At 35.2% G+C, this 18,964-nt stretch overlaps 1 protein-coding gene across 3 annotated transcripts in view; it reads right to left on the minus strand.

Annotated features, from left to right (window-relative positions):
• LOC109800004 (pleckstrin homology (PH) domain-containing protein) overlaps nt 1-18,964 on the minus strand; it is a 77,790-nt gene that overhangs the window by 18,287 nt on the left and 40,539 nt on the right. For 2 of the 3 annotated variants that reach the window (XM_083066441.1, XM_020360679.3), the window contains 17 exons: nt 17,473-17,762; nt 17,296-17,380; nt 16,876-17,205; nt 16,226-16,585; nt 15,625-16,114; nt 14,299-14,462; nt 6,703-6,865; nt 6,333-6,602; nt 5,995-6,192; nt 4,702-4,744; nt 4,351-4,475; nt 3,755-4,252; nt 2,223-2,993; nt 2,041-2,114; nt 1,536-1,884; nt 1,356-1,454; nt 1,121-1,276 (listed from right to left, as the gene is read on the minus strand). In XM_083066441.1, the coding sequence (XP_082922567.1) occupies nt 1,121-1,276; nt 1,356-1,454; nt 1,536-1,884; nt 2,041-2,114; nt 2,223-2,993; nt 3,755-4,252; nt 4,351-4,475; nt 4,702-4,744; nt 5,995-6,192; nt 6,333-6,602; nt 6,703-6,865; nt 14,299-14,462; nt 15,625-16,114; nt 16,226-16,585; nt 16,876-17,205; nt 17,296-17,380; nt 17,473-17,762 (4,465 nt within the window). The remainder of the gene's footprint in view (nt 1-1,120; nt 1,277-1,355; nt 1,455-1,535; nt 1,885-2,040; nt 2,115-2,222; nt 2,994-3,754; nt 4,253-4,350; nt 4,476-4,701; nt 4,745-5,994; nt 6,193-6,332; nt 6,603-6,702; nt 6,866-14,298; nt 14,463-15,624; nt 16,115-16,225; nt 16,586-16,875; nt 17,206-17,295; nt 17,381-17,472; nt 17,763-18,964) is intronic. The other variant, XM_083066442.1, reaches the window with a different exon arrangement.

Here is an 18,964-nt window from a genome sequence, read left to right on the forward strand (position 1 = left end):
TAAAGAAGCTTCACCCAGTAATGGGTTTACTTACAATGGGACATTTTGTATTTCTCCTATAATAGATATTCTTAATAGAAGGTTTAACATGGCCTAATCAAATCGATACCAATATCAACATAAGATACATAAGAGTAACAAAACCCCATGATTTCATATTTATTGACAAAATCACAAATATGTCAATAACAATACCTTTGACAATTGATAATATGAAATTTCTATAAATTTTCTTCTTTATGTCCAGTAGAAGAAATGTAGAAGAAACTAAGGGTCTGTTGTTTAAACATTTAAAAGAACATTTTTTTAATAAAATAAACAGTTTTCTGCTTTTTTTTTATGTAGCAACTTCCATATGCATTGTTAGAATAGTGGATTAAGCCTAACTCAACCCTACAAAACCGGCTTGTAAGGTGAGGGTTGTTTTCCACTTATATACTATTCAATTGCCTAATCTCTAGTCGATGTGAGACTTGGGTTTTTCCCAATACACCCCCTCACGTCCAAGCACTATTGGGCTTGGTACGTGGATAAATAGTGGGTGGCCCTTTTTAATGATCTAGGATTGGCGGGAATTAGGTTTTTCTCAATACATCCCCTCATGCCTATGAGGCATGCATCAATGGTGGGTGGCCCATTTTTAAAGTGAATCTAAATGGCTCTGATACCATGTTAGAATAGTGGATTAAGCCTAACTCAACCCTACAAAACCGGCTTGTAAGGTGAGGGTTGTTTTCCACTTATATACTATTCAATTGCCTAATCTCTAGTCGATGTGGGACTTGAGTTTTTCCCAATACACCGCCTCACGTCCAGCACTATTGGGCTTGGTACGTGGATAAATGGTGGGTGGCCCTTTTTAATGATCTAGGATAGGCGGGACTTGGGTTTTTTTCCCAATACACCCCCTCATGCCTATGGCACATGCATCAATGGTGGGTGGCCCATTTAAAGTGGATCTTAATGGCTCTGATACCATGTTAGAATAGTGGCCCATTTAAAGTGGGACTTGGGTTTTTCCCAATATGCATCTTTAAAAATCACTTTATAAATTTTAAACAAACTGGCCCTAAATGAGTCAATTATTGCAGCAATATATCAACTATGAACTATAGCCAACCTGGAGTTTTTCAGGTCCACCAATTCCACGACACACAAAGTATACCCTTGAATCAGAAGCATGCAAAACCTTTGGTTCATCTTCAGTGCTCAATTTGATAAATATATCTTGACCAAGTCTATTAGTGAAAGTCATAAACGGCCGAACAGAAATTACCTGCAGAGACAATCACAAATACAAGAGTATTACAACCTAACTGCCTAATAACATACTAAGTTTGATCTTCTGTAACAACCTTTGTCGGAACAGACTGATAGGGGCATGGTTTTGTAGAAATAATAAGCCGCAAGCAATTGCCATCACCATCATATGCATATATATCCAAAGAGCCATCCTAAGGATAAAAAAAAAAATCAATTTTAGAAAATCATATGCGATTACTTATAGTTTGTCTACATATAAATCTTGACATTACCATATCACCAAGAGGAGCAAGATCTGTAACAGGTCCAAAATGCTCATTTCCTGATTGGGCAATAGCCACTGAAAGGGCCAGCATATTAAAGTTTAGAGCAGATGCAATTGTGTAACCATCATATATTTCTTCTTCAGTTATTTCTTCAAGGATTAATCCATTTTTCTTGTTAGTCTGAAACTGAGCAGCAACCTTTGGCATATGTCTTTTTCCTGACATATCTAGAATCCTAAATGTAAGTGGAGGACATCTAGCTATTTCTAACCAATAAGGAGCATAGACTCTAATTGTTTTAGCCAGCAAGGTGTGCTCTTTGTCATAGTTCTGCTCAAGAATGATTTGGATCACCCTGCACATTAGGAGGAATATAAGATGGGTTGATGCAAATTAAGTTGTCAATCAAAAGTAGAGGCCAAAAAAAGTTTCAGCATAATTTATAAATTTAGAAATAATATTGTAATAGATTGGGAAATTTCTAACTATTCCACATCCAGAACTGTACAACCTTCCAGATATCGAACTTCTCAAACTAATTGTTTTTGATGGATTCTCATGAGGATGGGATATAAGAACGGCTTCCTGTTCAGGAAAGGGGAACGGTGAGATTTTAATGGCATAATACATTATAACAAAAATGACCAAGTAACTAAATCACAAAAGGAAAGGGTATTTACAGCACCATCTTACATGTATGGGAAGCCAACCCCTCTGTGGAAGCAAAGACAAAAACAGAGGGTTCCTAATATCAGCATTGTATATCTGTACAGTTTTTCCTGATAAAAATACTCCTCTAGAACATGCAAGAAAGTGGCCACTTGATTGCATTTCAAGAACAGAATATTCAGCAGCAAGGGGAAGAAAATTGCTAATTGTTAGAGGTGACTTGACCACTAAACACCAATCCTGAATGGCATCAGAATGAATATCTTTAGCAATTTCAGTTGCTTGTATGCTTACACAAAACCACAACTTATGGGAGCCACCAGAGGTGCCATGAATCTCACTGCAGCACAACAGTTCCTCCGACTCTGAAAGAGCTGAAACCCACAGATTTGAGAATTGACCTCCCCTACCAACATCTTCTGATTGCCTAGGTCTGTCCACTACAGTACTCCATGAGTACTCACACAAGGTTGGTGAAGTTAAAGGCCTTAACTGCAAGAAATATTGTACAGATTGTGTCAAACCAGATAGAGGAAGTGGAACAGTTTCTCCTGGTTGCAGTTGCCCAACAGATATTTCATGCTTAAGATCCTCTACTATTAGCTTCCTGCTTCTTAGCCATCTCCTCTGCCTGGCAGAATTAAAAGATTCCTTTGGACCAAAGGATTCAGGCCATCTCAAACTCTCCACATCAGGAGCATAAATCCATCCATCAGAAGTATTGGGAGATTTTGTATCCAAATGCCAATCATCAATCCATTCCCAACCTGGTGGTAGATCAATTCCAGGAAAAACCTGGATTGTAGAAAATTAAAAAAAATAAATAAAAATTAAGACAACAAAGAATAATAAAAATGCTACATCAATCCAAACTGCCGATCACATAGTTTATGAATATATTTCTTGTTTGATTTTCCTATTGTTTATCTTTGAAAACATATGCACCTTGCCTTGATGCCATACAAAATTTAGTTTTATGTTTTGCCTCAATATTAGATTATTGTATGATGAAAATTGAAATCTAAATCTAGTGTTTATACACCATTTTCTCTTGGAAAAAGAGTTTTCAATAGACAACCAAAAGGTTTTCTAGAGAGCCTGTAAACAACATTTTGATATGAAAGTTTACAAGCTTAGGGTTTGTCAATTTCTTATTCATGATAATCATTCTACAACTTGATAGCAATTTCTAGAGCAATGTTTGTGTCTTAACATGCATGAAAAATCTTCTATCCAGAAAACAAAAACAAGCAAGAAATGTGATTATAAAGACATTATCATATGTAGTCTAAAATAAATTTCAAGTCTAATCCTGCTCTAAGGCTAGTATAACGGTAACAGCACAAGTGTTTGATCTGTTTTGAAATTTCCCAAGCACCCCACATATCACTGATCCTCTAAAAGAGAGAAGTCTGAGAAAAACTATGAGCATTTTATGCAAATATCAGTTTGTACCTTCATCGATAGAAAAAAAAAATAAAAGGTCAGGCATATGAGCGATACAGGAAGCAGATAGAAAATAGTTCCCATGAAAAGTGAAAACAACTAACAGTCACCTGCTGAGATTTTCCTCTGTCTGACATGTGATTCCCAGAATAGCCTGAACAACTTACCCAACCAATATGTGGAGTTAACTCTTCAGTCTCAAAAAACTCATCTGTCTGAATTCTGTTGCTCTCTGTTTGGATAGATTCAGAATTACTTGAATCTTTAAGCAAATGCACCTTTTCTGACGAAGTTTTTGAAGTGAGGCATAAGTCAAGCACAAAATTTGTGTTGTTACGAACAGAAACCAGAGATCGAATATTCACATATCTATTGCCATCCTTGACACTAGCTTCACTGGCAACAACAACATTGCCTAACCGCCAGCAAGCAGCAGGGGCAGCATAGTTTAGCCTCACAGTAGTCCAAGGACCTTCCTTGCTAGGACTAATTTGAATAAACCCAGATTTGTGGGCATCATAATTAGATAGTTCATTGTTAATCTCGACCTCAGAATTGTGCACTAGTATGGCACATTGTAATTTGCAAGGCTTCTTACAATAAGCCTCCTGAAATCTCAGCATGACACCATTAGGATAACTACTTAGAGAAAAAAAAAACAGGAAAAAGAGAGAAAGAGAGAAGCCAAATAATACACAAAATTCACCTTGGAGTTTTCTGCAGACAAATCTATCCAGTTCAACTTATTGACAAAATTTTGGGGATGTGAACTGTCCTCAATAGTTCTGGCTATCTCATTCAAGGAAGCTGAAAAGAATCCAACAGGAATGCCTAGAAGAAAGAAGAGAAGAATGTTACAAAAGAAAATTGTGCAGCCTATGTTGTTTACAACACCAGGGGTATATTCACAAAATTAGAAACTTTACATGTCCTCAAAACAATTGTTATATTCCCAATTCATATCTATTGCAGACATCTGAACCAAAATTAATTTGTTCACACTTTATTCATAAGTATTTAATGTCAAATAGGTCTGGATGGAATTTCAAGGAAATACCTTTACCCATATCTGTTAAAATTAATTCTAAAGAGTGGTAATCCTGTAAAAAAGTATAGAAGCCAAGTTTGATGTTAGTTTCTCCATTGAAAACCAAACTGCAGACTAAAAGCAGAAAACGATACACTAAATTTGAAAATCAAATGTAAATTCCACAGAAAAAGTGGCCAAATGCATTATCAAACGAAGCATTTAAGTTCTACATCTTAAAAACAAACTAAATCATTCTAATGACATCAACAAGAATCAACAAGCAAATTAAAGCATGTATAAAGTATACTACATTTAAATGGACATGGTTCAGTGAAATAAAAAATGTTACAAACTTACAATAAATAAAATAAAAAAATTTTTAAGCATTTAAAACTATAGTGCTAGAATGATGAATTAAACGTAGTATGTTAGATACCTTTTTTAAGGGAATTTTACAACAGAAAAAACGTCTTGTTTAAGAACATCAAACCTCTCAATCAATCAATCAAGTAATTATACTTGAAAGAAAGAAAAAAAGTAAATAAAAAAAATACTATACATCCTGTTGTAATAAAAATAAAATAAAAAATATTAACTGGGGAAAAAAACATAGGTAAAGAACTAGAAATCAACTTTTAGTTTCTAATAAAAAACAGAAAGGTTAATCACCCCTAAAAAAATAGAAGATTACTCTCCAAAGAATACATCAGGAAGTATAACACATCACATTGACCAATGTTGTTGTTCTTTATTACACATATACTCACTATGTTCTTTTTCATTTTGTACATTGCCATTTACACTGTAATTTTTGTCTAGTCCTTTTCTTTTACAGAGTTAGTTACTTGCAGACTTAGCAGTGAGTCATAAGCTTAGCTATATAATGCCGTACTTAATTTTTATATGAAAGAAGTTTTGTTACTAAACAAAAATAAGGAAAAAACCTTGATGAAAGAAAATAAACGAGTATTGATATCCCTTAGCATATCTATTGAAGAAAGCCATGAGCTGAAACAGCATGAAGAAGCTACAAAGATAATCCTATGGCTTAATAAAATATCTCATAATACTCCACAAACATAGTGACAAAGTTAACCATATCCAATCTAGGGACAAAAACTTCTAGGACCATGATATCTAAACCAATTATTTAGAGCACAGTGGTCAAAATTATAAGTAAACATTCAGGACTGGAAAAATATCAAAATTTACTTCAAAAGAATTTGAACATTTGGAAATACAAACTTATTGGGCAGTAATTTCAAACAAAACTTACCTAGAGCAACAATAAATAAAAGCAACTACGATAATTATTAATACCAGGGAATCAACTTTGAAGAAAAATATCTCATTCCACTTGACTAACTCAAGATCAGAAGGCAATAAATGATGTGCCCTTCTTCCACGTGTGCGTGCACTCTGTTGATGAACCAATGCATCGCTAGGGAGGCTCTGATAAGGAGAAAGGCGTACAGCCACTGTATATTGCTGGGAATCTGAACCTTCAACTCGGGGAAACTGCATTAGAAATATGCAAAGAAAAAAAAAATATGGGAGCTGAAAAATAAGCATGATATGACAGGTATTAAAGGTTACCTGAAAACTGAGATTGCCAAAATTAAACACAAAAAGCAAACTAAAAGCAACTGAAATCATACCTGTGCTTCTGCTATGATGATTGTAACCATTGTTCTAATCTTTCTACAGAGTTTACCCTTCAGATGAGATTCTAGCATATTTTTGGACACCGGAACTCTCACAGCCTTCATATCCCCAGATGGCATCCGAATTATATTATGGAGACCCCTAGCTTCAGTAGCACGAATAAAAATGTCCTGACCAAGTTTGTTTTGAGGGATTATATAATAATTTTTCTTATGTAGTGTGTCAATGATAGAGTTTCCACCATTTGTTGGAGAAAATGTATCCTGGTAAGAGAAAACAAATGATGTAAAAGTGGACAAAGTAAAATACAAGAGAAAAGCAGAGTTCAAGTAGCAAAAATGAGAAAGGTTAAAGAAACTTTACTCTGTTTTTATAACATTCGTGAGCATGGCTAAGGTTGTTCCAGCTTGCATAAGCTTGAATGATCATATTAGCATTGGAAACTGAAACATTTAAATTCAGATCCCGAGTTGATGTCAAACGTAATTGAGAGGTTGCAGCCAGGGCATTGAGGTCATATTGGTACCTACAGGTAGCTGCAATTAGGCAAAGAACAGAAACTGGAACTAAAATATAATTTTAATAAAAGTGAGAGGTGAAGTGACTAAGTGTGTATCAACTGTTGAACTAAAATTACTTAAGATTGCAAAATTCTTTAATTCAAGTAGATAATAAATGCATCCTTACTTTCACACTATACACATTTGTCCTAAAACATATTCTAATAAAATTAAGAAAACATGAATGATTAAGTGTGCATCAACTCGGATAGATTCATGTGTAATGACTTCTTCCTCTCTCTCAATGGCAGCATGTTTCAGGCCGTGTGTTGCTCAGACTCAGGTCTGATCATCATCCAATTCTTTTAACTGCATTCAATCCAGATGATACCCATGCACTCTTTTAAATTTTTGCCCATGTGGTTGCAGCATCCAAAGAGTAGGGATATTGTTGCTAATGCTTGGAATTTATCTGTTTATGGTAATCCTATGCATATTTTAACCAAAAGCTTAAGAATGTTAAATCTCACATAAAAGCATGGAATAGGAATAGTTTTGGCAATATTCATGAGACTGTTAAGTCTGCAACCTCTACCCTAAATAACATTCAAACACTAATTTCCACTTCTGAATATTCCGATACCTTGATTAAAAAAGAACAAACTATGATTGATCTTGAATTTGCACTTTCTTGTGAAGAATCCTTTTTTAAACAAAAAGCCAGGATTCAATGGCTTACTAAATTCTTTCATAGGAAATTTAAGTTGAGAGCTACTGTTAATCATATTTCTTTTTTAAGGTATGGTGATTTAATTATGTCTAACCCAACTGATTCACACTCATGTTTTGGATCACTCCAAATCCCTTTTTTCTCATGTTGTTCCTATTGCTGACTGCTCTGAATTTTTAAAGGTCATTCCCAAATCAATTACTCCTTCTGATAACATGAGACTTGCTATCCTTCCAACTATGGAGGAGGTTAAAAATGCAGTATTTAGTCTCTCTCCTAATAGTTCAATTGGTCCGGACGGTTTTCCTAGATCCTTTTTTCAACACTTTTGGGACATCATTCGCATGGATGTTTACAACTTTGTACTTCAATTCTTTCAACAAGGAATGATCATTCCAAATTATAATTCATCTCATGTTATTCTAATCCCTAAAGAGTCTGGTACTGATGAGATTGGAAACTTTCACCCTATTGTTGTATCTAATTTTAAATATAAGATCATTTCTAAAGTCCTTTCTGATAGACTTTCTTCTGTTATTGATAAAGTCGTTTCTTCTCATCAAAGGGGTTTTATTTCTGACAGAAGTATTACTGATTGTATTGCTTTAACCTCTGAGGCTATAAATTTGTTGGATAAAAACATTTATTTTGGTAACACTGCTTTAAAGATCGATATCCGCAAGGCTTTTGATAAGTTGGATTGGAGTTTTTTAATTAATGTATCAAAGGCTTTTGGTTTTTGTGATGTTTTTTGTCACTGGATATCTGCTCTTCTAAGGTCAGACGAGCTGTCTATCCTTGTTAATGGTCAGCCTATTGGATTTTTCTCTTGTTGTAGAGGTGTTAGATGGGCGACCCCGAATCTCCTATGCTTTTTTGTATTGCTGAGGAGGTTCTTAGCAGGGCCTTGTCGGGTTCCTTTTCCTATTCATGTTTTATATACCAATGATATTAAGATTCTTTGTAAATGCTCCCTTCAAAATCTTTCCAATATAATGGCCTTGTTTCGCTGTTATGTAATATAGCAGGTCAGCATATTAATTTGTCCAAATCCAAATTTTATGTAAAAAATTCTATCCCTTTTAGGAGGCTTGATCATATTAGTCATTGTCTTGGTTTCTCAAGAGGTGCTCTTCCTTTTAATTATCTTAGGGTGCCTATGTTAAAGGTAAACCCAAAACAGAATTTCTATTGCCCATTGTTGATAGAATAAAATCTAAACTTGCGATGTGGAAAGGTGTTCTTCTCTCTTATATGGGATGTGTGTTACTTGTAAAATTTGTCCTTCAAAACATGTTAATTCATAACTTTCAGGTTTATAAATGGCCTCTCTCCTTACTCAAGTTGATTGAGTCTTGGTTTCGAAATTTTATATGGTCTGGTCCAATCTATCAATCTAAACTTACTACTGTCCATTGGCATATTGTTTGCTCTAACTTTGATGAAGGTGGCCTCGGTGTTAGATCCCTTATGGATATCAATAATGCATACATGTTGAAACTATGTTGGAATTTTGTTAAGAAAGATAGCAATTGGGCGTCTATGTTAGCCAGTAAAGTTTATAAGAGAAGTGGTGATGTTATTTATTATCTGGCCTCCACAATTTGGGCTAGTATACGAGATATGTATTCAATTGTCAAGGATAATTCTACTTGGAAAATTGGAATTGGCAAGAAGGTTAATTTTTGGATAGATAGGTGGCTTTCAATGCTTATTATTGATATTCTTAATATAGATGTCTCCTTGCATCCCAAGTTGACATCTACTGTGGATTGTTTCATTAGAAATGGCTCTTGGCATCTTCCTCCCTTTCTTCAAAATAAGATTGGTGACCAGGTCTCTAGCATTGTCCTTCCTACTTTTGAGTGTGAAGACTCTTTAAAGTGGTCTTTCTCTTCTAATGGAAGTTTATCTTTTAAAGAGGCTTTCTCTTTTATTAAGAGACCTAAACCTAAGCTTAATTGGGCTAAACAAGTTTGGAATCATCATCTCCCCCTTCCAAATTTTTTGTTCTATGGAGACTTCAACATGATAAGCTTCCCTTTGAGGATCTTCTCCGTAGAAAGGGGGTTTTCATTACGTCCGTATGTTCCCACTACTATAATGCCTATGAAACTACTACTCATTTGTTTTTTGAATGTCCTTTTGCCTTAAGTCTTTAGGATTGGTTATCTGGGATTGTTGATATTAGATTCAATATTAGAAATGTTTTGGATATTCTTAACAAACCATGGAGAAAATTAGTTAATATTGTGCTTTTGGCAACTGTTACTTTTCTTGTTGTTGAGATCTAGCATAGTAGAAATCAAATAAAATTTAAAAATTCTACAAAGCTTGATTTTTTGAAGAATAAGATTTTAGCTTTAGTTAATTCTTATTTCTCTTTAACTTCTTTCTCTATGAAATCTAACATTGTGGAATTTAGACTATTGAAGGCTTTTTTGGTGCCTTGTAGGTCGCACAGAGTAGAAACCATTGCCGAAGTTCACTAGCTCCCCCCTCTCCTTGTTGGATCAAGTGCAATACAGATGGAACTTTTTCTATACATTGTTATTCGGCTGCTTGTGGGGTTATCTTTAGAGATAACTCTACTAACTCACTAGGCTACTTTGCGAAGTCAATGGTAGTCAGGTCAACTTTGGAAGCAGAAGTCTTAACGGTCATTCGTGAGTTCAACTTGCTTGTGATCAAGGCTGGATGTTTCTTTGGTTGGAGTCAAATTCTCTACTTGTCATCAAGGCACTCCATGATCCATCTTTAGTAACTTGGCACCTTCATGTACAGTGGCTGAATATGCTTGAGTTAATTAAATATATGAGGTTTAGATTCTCTCATGTTTATAGGAAGGGTAATGGTTGTGCTCATAACTTAGTTGGGTTTGGTCTTAAGCATTCTGGTTCTTTTTGGTGGTTTTCCGTTCCTCCTTGTATTGTATCGTCTTACTCTAGAGAGAGGTGTGGTCTTCCACACTTCAGGTTCTCGTAGTGAGAACTGTGGATACTTTTGTACTTGTTTTTTCATTTCTTTTTAGTGTTATATAGTATTTTTGATATACTGCAGATGATTGTTGTGGGGTGATGTGCTAACCTAGTTAGAATGTGCTCTTCCACACTTCAGGTTCTCATAGTGAGAATTGTGGATACTATTGTACTTGTTTTTTCATTTTTTTGTAGTGTTATATAGTCTTTCTTATATACTATAAATGATTGTTGTGGGGTGAGGTGCTAACTTAGTTAGGATCTCTTCCCCACATTGGGATGCTTTAGCATATCTATCTTTTTTTCCAAAAAAAAAAAAGTGTATCTACTGTTGATCCAAAGTTAGTTAAGATTGAGAAGTACTTTGATTAAAACCAATAGTAAATGCATCCTTACTTTCACATTTTACACATTTGTTCACTTTAGAGAAGTTAAATCCAAATTTAATACATGATAGATCCACAATTTAAAAACTTAAAAATTGTTTTCAAATTATTAAACTAATAAATGTCATATTATATTTGCATTCACATAAAATACGAAAGGGGGAAAATATAAAAAAGACGCATAGCCTCCAAACAACCTTTTCTTCTCTCTTCTTCAAAAATTTAACTTTTTAATTGATGGAGGAAATTTTATAGAGAAAAAAGAGGAAACTACAACTAGGAGAGGGTCCATTCAGGTATCAAGAACTACATTAATTTAAGACCAGTCATCCCCGGATACCATAAAAACAAAAAGTATATTTTTGTTGCAGTTTAGTTCTGTTTCAGCATTAGTTGCTGTATCATGGCTACTATTTGGATACACTAGCATCATTGATATATTAATTGAACCAAATCAATTTATTTCAAGACATCTTTGAAGCAATTTGACAGTTCCTTCAGAGCCTGATTTGCATTCCTGATAAGTTTTATGAAAAATTTAAGGTCTCCTAAATTGAAATCAGGGTTATTCTAGCCATTTGAAGCTTCCATTAATCTTTTCTGGATAAATATGAAGCAGTTTTAGCCTTGCTGTGCATGATGGATTCCATGAAATTTCTTTTGCATCTTTCAAGCATTGCCACCCAGATACAGGCTTAGATGCTATTACTTCTGCTGCAGGACAGATCTCTACCCCTTATTTTGATGCTTTTCTTGCCTTATCCCCTTCTGATAGTCTCAACTGGATATGACTCGAGATCAGATAAGTTCACAGAAGGCAGGTCAACTATTGGTCCTACCCCCGTGAAGAACTGCTCTTCCAACATTTTATTTATCAGCACAAATAACTAACTAGGACAGTAGGACCTGGAACCCTTTGAAAGTTTGGCATTGGTTGTTAGAGCATGATAATAGTTAGTCAATGTTAAACTGTTAGAGCAGCATTTTGCATGTCTGCAGTTAAAACTGAAGATCACAATTCACAACAATAGAATAACACTAGTTTAACCTTTATCAATGTTATCAAATAACATTTATGGTACCGCCATAAAGGTATAACGTGGCATTTTTGAACCCCTCTGCCATTCACTATCCTTTATTTCCCGTTATATAGCGGTGTCCACCATATCTGCCATGGCGCCCGCCATATCCGCCATGGCGCCCGCCATATCCGCCATGGCCATGGCTTTATGGCGCTCATGGCAGATGTCCTCCTCATCCTCTTTTTTTTTCTCATCTTTTCTCTTGTGAAGCTCCTAAATTGTGAACAAACAATTACGGTGAGCCTTCTTAGGCCACTAGCCTCGCCGACGACCTGAACCATAGTGGCCTAAGCTCCAGAAAGTTTTCCGGCTAACAAATCCAGTGACCCATAAGAGTTCTTTTTGTTTTCTGTTTGTTTTTTCTTCTTCCTTCCATTTATTTCTTTTTCTTCGTTTTTTTTCATCTATTTTTCATTTCTCCATATGTTCATCATCTCTTTCTCTTTTTTTTTTCTCTCTCTCTCTTTCTTATTTTGTGAGTGTTCTTGTTCTTCATCTATTTAATGTTTTTGTTCTTGGTTTTTCAAAATTTAGAATTTAGTTATCTGTATTTTAGAATTTCATTATCATGTTCTGTTATGTTGTTTTCTATATTAAACCTATAATGTGGCTCCCAATTTTGTTTCACTTATTGCACAACGGTAAGCAATAAGCACCCAACACTAAAGTCATGCATCCTAAAAGTCTTTTTTTTTTTTTTTTTTGGTTTTGATTTTAATATATATATATATATATTATTTTTGTCCCCCATGGCATATGCCATCTGGCATCTGTCATATGTTTTTGCCAGATTTTTGGCTTACCATTATCTGTTATTGATATGCTCTCTTAAAGATTATCAAAAAAACCGTTATAATGCCGTTATAACGGTATGGCGGGCGGTTTTGGGCCTCCCCGCCATTCGCCATCCGCAAAATGGCATTTTGTGGCAGCGTCCATCATTTCTGCCGTGGCAGCCGCCATTCCGTTTTGACCCATAATACTATAAAGGTGATAGCGGACGTCTGGGCCAGTTTTGGGCTTCGAACTAGGCCCAACAAGTATGCCCTAATGGTTTTAGGGTTCAAGAATGAGAAGCTACGACAGCCACCCACCCAAACGCAGCTCATCTACCTTCAACCCGTCTCCGGTGACGTTCCTCCACCGTCGCCCACCACTCGCCGGTCACCTCTCCGACCGGCGACCTGAACCGCGGTGGTCCACGACTCCGACGACCTGAACCACGACGCACGCGTGAACAGGACCTACGAAATTCGAAACCACCTTTGATCACCATCGTTCACCATCGCCCACCACCCCTTGGTCACGTTTCTGGCAGGCAACCTGAATCGTGGTGGTCTTGCACTCCGGCGAACAACTCCGGCGAGCAATTCCGGCGAGTAAAACCTAACAGTTTTTTTTTCACCAGTTTTAATCCTCCTTCTTCCTTTATTTTTTCCTACTCCTTTGAGTCCTTTCTTAATTTTTAATGAGTTCGTTGCTGCATGTGCAACAAGAATTTTTTTTAATCTTAATTCTTCTACTAATTGGTCAATTTAAATTTTTTTTTCTATAAATTCTAAACTAATATGGAGTTCCTATTTTATGAAGTGAATGATTATATTGAGGAAGACAAGGAGAATGATAATGGTAATTAGATTAGCAAAATACTTCATGTACTCTTATTTTTCTCTGTTTTTTTTGTTGTATTTTAATCAATTATATTATGAGACTTAATGAATTATGGTATTGTTGTTATGATATTTAAGTATTTAAGTTGATATTATGTTACTTTTAATTTAGTTTTGTTGCTTGTTATTTATTATTTTATTATTTTCTTTGTATATAATATATAAATATTTTTATTATTATTATTATTATTTTGTCCACCATGACTTCTGCTTCTGCCATTAGAGGATTTTTGACCTCACATTTTCTCTTCACATTTTGTCACTTTCTCTGTCAGTCCTTGAATGCTAACAATAGTGTGCAATGTAAATCTAATCATTTCCACCTCTTGGCTTTCCCATTCATCCCGGTTTTGCAAGTACTTTTATCTAAAGGTACAATCTTACAACTCCAGGGAGAAATTTGAACAACTCCCCGTTCTTACTGCTCCAATATTCCCACATCTTAACAGGAACTGTCACAAAGAGGATGTAATTACCGACCGAAGACTTACTTTTTTAAGTCAGTTCTCATTTTCATAAATCAAATTAAACTACTTCTCATAAAAGCCTAAACTCCCAGTCATGCACTCAAGGATTCTACCAAAGGCAACATGTAGCAAAAGCAAGCAATTACCTTAAAAATCCATCTACTGGCTCAACAAGAGGCTCCCAGGCTTCATACTTATCATTATATGACCTGGCAGCCAAGGAGAAACCAACAGTGCAGTTTAAATACCCAGTTCTTCCGTGCAAACTAAATGTTATTCCACTCAAAGATATATTGAACAAAGGAACCATCTGTCAAATTTAAAGAAAAGCAGTCAATACAGAAGTACGGAGGATTATAATGATTAAATTTCACACAAGAGTAACAGCAATCAATGATTATTCATGTCAAGGATCAATCAACAGCTAGAAATTGTTCATGCATCCCATAGGCCACAACAGAGTAAAATCCCACAAAATCTTCAAATCTAAATTTCAGGTTGGCAAGAAGAGAATACAAGGTCAGTATATAACCTAAACTAGTATAGCAAGAGGACCGAATCTTGGAGTCCATCTTCTATTATTACATCTTCGAAGTGTAAAAATTAGAGTAAGGAAGAAACTGGAAAGAAAACAGACAAGAACAAAACTTCACATAATTTTATACTGAACAAGTATAGAGCTTAAACTCTAAAGATCTGTCAGGAACAGACCCTCCCAAAACTTAAGCTGACAGGTGAAGGCTTATAAATAGTTTTATATCTATTGCATTCCCCTCCCATGAGCTCTTTTGGGCTTGAAGTGTGGAGAATACAAAGTTACCCTACTTGCACTGAAATTCAACTTTCTATTGAGTGGAACAGGGACTGCAAGGATCCATTACAAACCGCTTAGTAATACTTCCATGGAGGCTCTAGTACCTTGTCAAGAAGTAACTCATCCAAAAAGCTTAAGCAGTTAAGTGAAAGCTCATCAATGATTTTATATCTAACTGTAACAGTACTGTTTAAGAATTATATCAATAATAGCAAAAAGAAAAATAAAAAATAACATCAACTCTTTCAATGGTCAATGAGGCACACTAAAAACACTTATTAGTCACATAATTTAACAAAAGTTTGTACCTGTGAACCAACCCCCCAAGGTGAAATAGTGTAATAAACTTATATTAGCTAGGAAAATCTCTGGTATTGCTAAAGGGTTCATTTCCATTCCTTCTATTTTCACTAAACAGTTCAAAATATTTGGTGTAAATAAAGGTATACACATAACTATAGGTTACTCGTGGTCAACAGCACCTCTTTTTTAAAATATTAAATCTACTAGAAGCATGCAACAATTAGCAATTCTCTAGCTTTGGAGAATACCTATAGATATAGGTCCATTCATAATAAAAGAGCTTAAGCTCCAAGGAGATTAGGCACGAAATATTATTCTAACAAAAGCTACAAACTACTAAGCATTTTATTCTCACCAAACCACTGTAATCGTCAAAAAGAGCCATTGAGAAGGTCCCAATTCCAGCATCAATGACTGTAACATCTGAGCCACTCGGCACATTAGAATCTGCAAGCTTTAAAGCAAACCTTCTAGGGGGTCTTTTAAAACCACCACGGACTATAAAAGTCCCCAACTCATTGCCAACAGCCCATATGCTAAATGGTTCGGTTACATGCTTGGCATCAGATGTATCCCACACATTTTCTTCCAAAAATTTATCCCCTGCGACCAAATCACTTCGCATGCATCTTAATGTGCTAAAATCATTTTGCTTAGGTTTCCCTTTACATGCAACACAACCCAAGGAAACAAAGCCAGGAGGAGCTTGTGGAAGCCAGAATGATATACTTTCCATTCCCCTCTGCTTTTTTATTTGTCCAACAAGTTGAAAATCTAGTGGAGTTTTAAAAATATCTTCATCTCTGGAATCATGAACAACAATGCAGGTGTTCGGAGGCTCATACCTAGAAGGCAGAAGATTGCATCAGTTCCCTATTAATTGTAAAGAGCAAGACAATAAATCACCATCTAAACTTTTATGATGAAAAGAAAGAGAACATAGGTGTGAAACACACCCTTTAACAGCTATATCACCAAAATATATCTTTCCCATTGGAACAACTGGACGCCAAATGGATAACTTCTTTCTCGAGTTTGATCCCTGATTCCACCACACTAACTCAAAGCTAGCAACAGGCTCATAACGCCTATTAGAATTTGCATCAATAGACTGGTCAGGTTGCAAGGCTTGATGCCCAACAGAAGGAGCATGGGAATCCAGACTACTTAATGCTGCTGAGGATGGCTTCAAAAAATCATATTTAATGCAACGCAATTCATATGCTTTACCCATCAAACCAAGTGAAATAGGATCTACTGGCAAGAAAGTGCCAACAGAATTATCCACTCGCCAAAATGCCACACTGGATGGTGATCTGCAATCAAGACAAACAATATTTTGTTTTCAAAGGAAAAAAACACCATGATCATTTGTCTGATCAATAGTTAAATTTGAAAATAAAACACCCAATAATTAAAACAAAAATGCCATGATCATATGTCTGATCAATAGTTAAAAGCCATATGGATACATTTTAAATCATTACCATATAAATAGCAGAAACAATTAACCTCAACACTAATTGATAAGTTTGGTAAGTATAAAATTGTAAAACGGCCTTTCATGTTACAACTTACAACAGAACACAAGAAAATTTTCACTTACATATCAGAAGTGCCAATTGTGATGCAATCCCTTAATGAACATGGGGATACAAAAGAAGACGGGATGCAAAAAGCAGAAGACAGTGGGGGTGGCGTCTTTCCATGAGTAACAATACAGCCTAGAGCAACATAACCTTTGGGAGCTTCAGGGAACCAAATGGAACAAATGGCATCTGCCTCAGCTTTCCATAACAATTCAGAACTGTCTACTTCTTCAGCTTTAAAGCCCACAGAAGTTAAAGGTGGCCAAATCAATCTGAAACTAATAGGTCGTTTAAGTGATACAGAATTGGTATTTAATGCAAGAACTCCTTTTGTCGGTGGCTTGTCTCTGTTGAGAAAACACAACATATTAACATTCAAACCGGTGGGAATAAATGCATCAGTCTAGACCAGAAAAATATTAAGAATTTTCACTGACAGTGGTGTCAGGTAGTCACCAAGTACGGCAAAACCAGGAGGAGCATGAGGCCTCCAAAATGCATAAGTTTGATCAGTATGATGATCTGCATGTGAAATAAAAATATGAATATGACTAGTCTTGCACATTTATTAATATATTTACCAAAATGAAAGCAAATAAAGAACATCAACATACTTTTTATTGTTCCAACTTTGTCAAAGTGAGAGCAAACAATTGTCATTTTCTTCGATGTCATCCTTAAAAATGCTAGAATATCATCTTCCACAGCCATAAATAATCTTAGGATACTGAAGGTGAAATTCATGAAAATATCGGAAATAGATAAATGTATATTGGTCCTCCCTGAAGCATTTGAATACTTCAAGGATGTATCAAATGGTTCTAAAATCCTGATTCCATTACTCTCCATAGTCAACCCAAGTACATCTGCACTCATCTCAGTATTGTTACCCTTCATAACAATCCTAGCAATGACAACACATTAAATGTCAGCTAATCCCACATTATCAATTTCCAGCATGTAAATTTCTGAAGAAAAGAATAATATGTGAAGATTCAAGAAATATATTATGGACATGATATACTCTACTTACTTCATAGACAAAAAATAAATATATCATAAGTTGTTGACTCTAGAAAGTCATATTAACATTTCCTTGCAATATATAGTGCTCAAGCCAATTATTTGCTCAAGCCAATTACAACAAATAAGAGGAATAAAAAAAATAGGCTTAATTGTACCTTTTGCCCTGAAGTTACGCAATCTTGTAAATTTTACCCCTCAATTTTTTTTTTGTAAACTTTGTTCCTTAATTTACAAAATATCACGAATTTCACTCCCATGTAGGAAAAACGTCACAATTAAAAATATTTTGTGAGATTTTCCTTTAAATCATCAGAACTTTCTACATGGGGACATAGTTTGCAATACTTTGAAAATTGGGAGCACATTTTGCGGAGAAAAAATGGAGGCAAAATGTACAATTAAGCCAAAAGACTAACAACAAAAATATGATAATCTAATAATATAAAAGATTAATATTTTAAAAACTATATGCAGGATGCGGCATCCTATATAACAGCATAACTGTCACATGGCAGAGCCCTACATCCTACACCCTCTTCTGGAATGTACTTTCCAAACAGGAGGAGGGTTATTGGACTATAGAGTGTCATCACACAGCATATTCCAACAGAAACATATCAAATTGCTCCACCAGTGTTCCCATTAAAGCCCCAAGGTAATATCAGCAAAAAAGATAAATCAAATTCCAAAGGACCAAATTTCTGAAAAAACTTAAGCTTCTAGATGAAGTCAGCTCAAGACTGGTTAAATATCTCTAAGACACTCTTTGGACTTAAAATATGGACAAGGCACAAGCCACTCAACATTACGCTGAATTTTAATTTCATGAACCATAATTACAAGTTAGGTTTGGTCTCCAAAACAATTGATTATATTATCACTCGGATAGGCTTGAATACAATTAGAGAGAAAATATATTTGTTTTCTATTGCTGCTTGTAAAAAAAATAAAGATGATCGAGCCTCTGTTTACAAGATATATTTATACAGAGGCTCGGGTATAGAAGCAGTTACAACAGTGTAACTGAAACAGTTACAACTAACTAGAGTTACATGACTAAGGTTTAAACCAAACCAATAT

The sequence above is a fragment of the Cajanus cajan genome, chromosome 11 (assembly GCF_000230855.2).
Source record: "Cajanus cajan strain Asha chromosome 11, NIPB_CcT2T_4, whole genome shotgun sequence".
In the NCBI taxonomy this organism is placed as follows: Eukaryota; Viridiplantae; Streptophyta; class Magnoliopsida; order Fabales; family Fabaceae; genus Cajanus; species Cajanus cajan.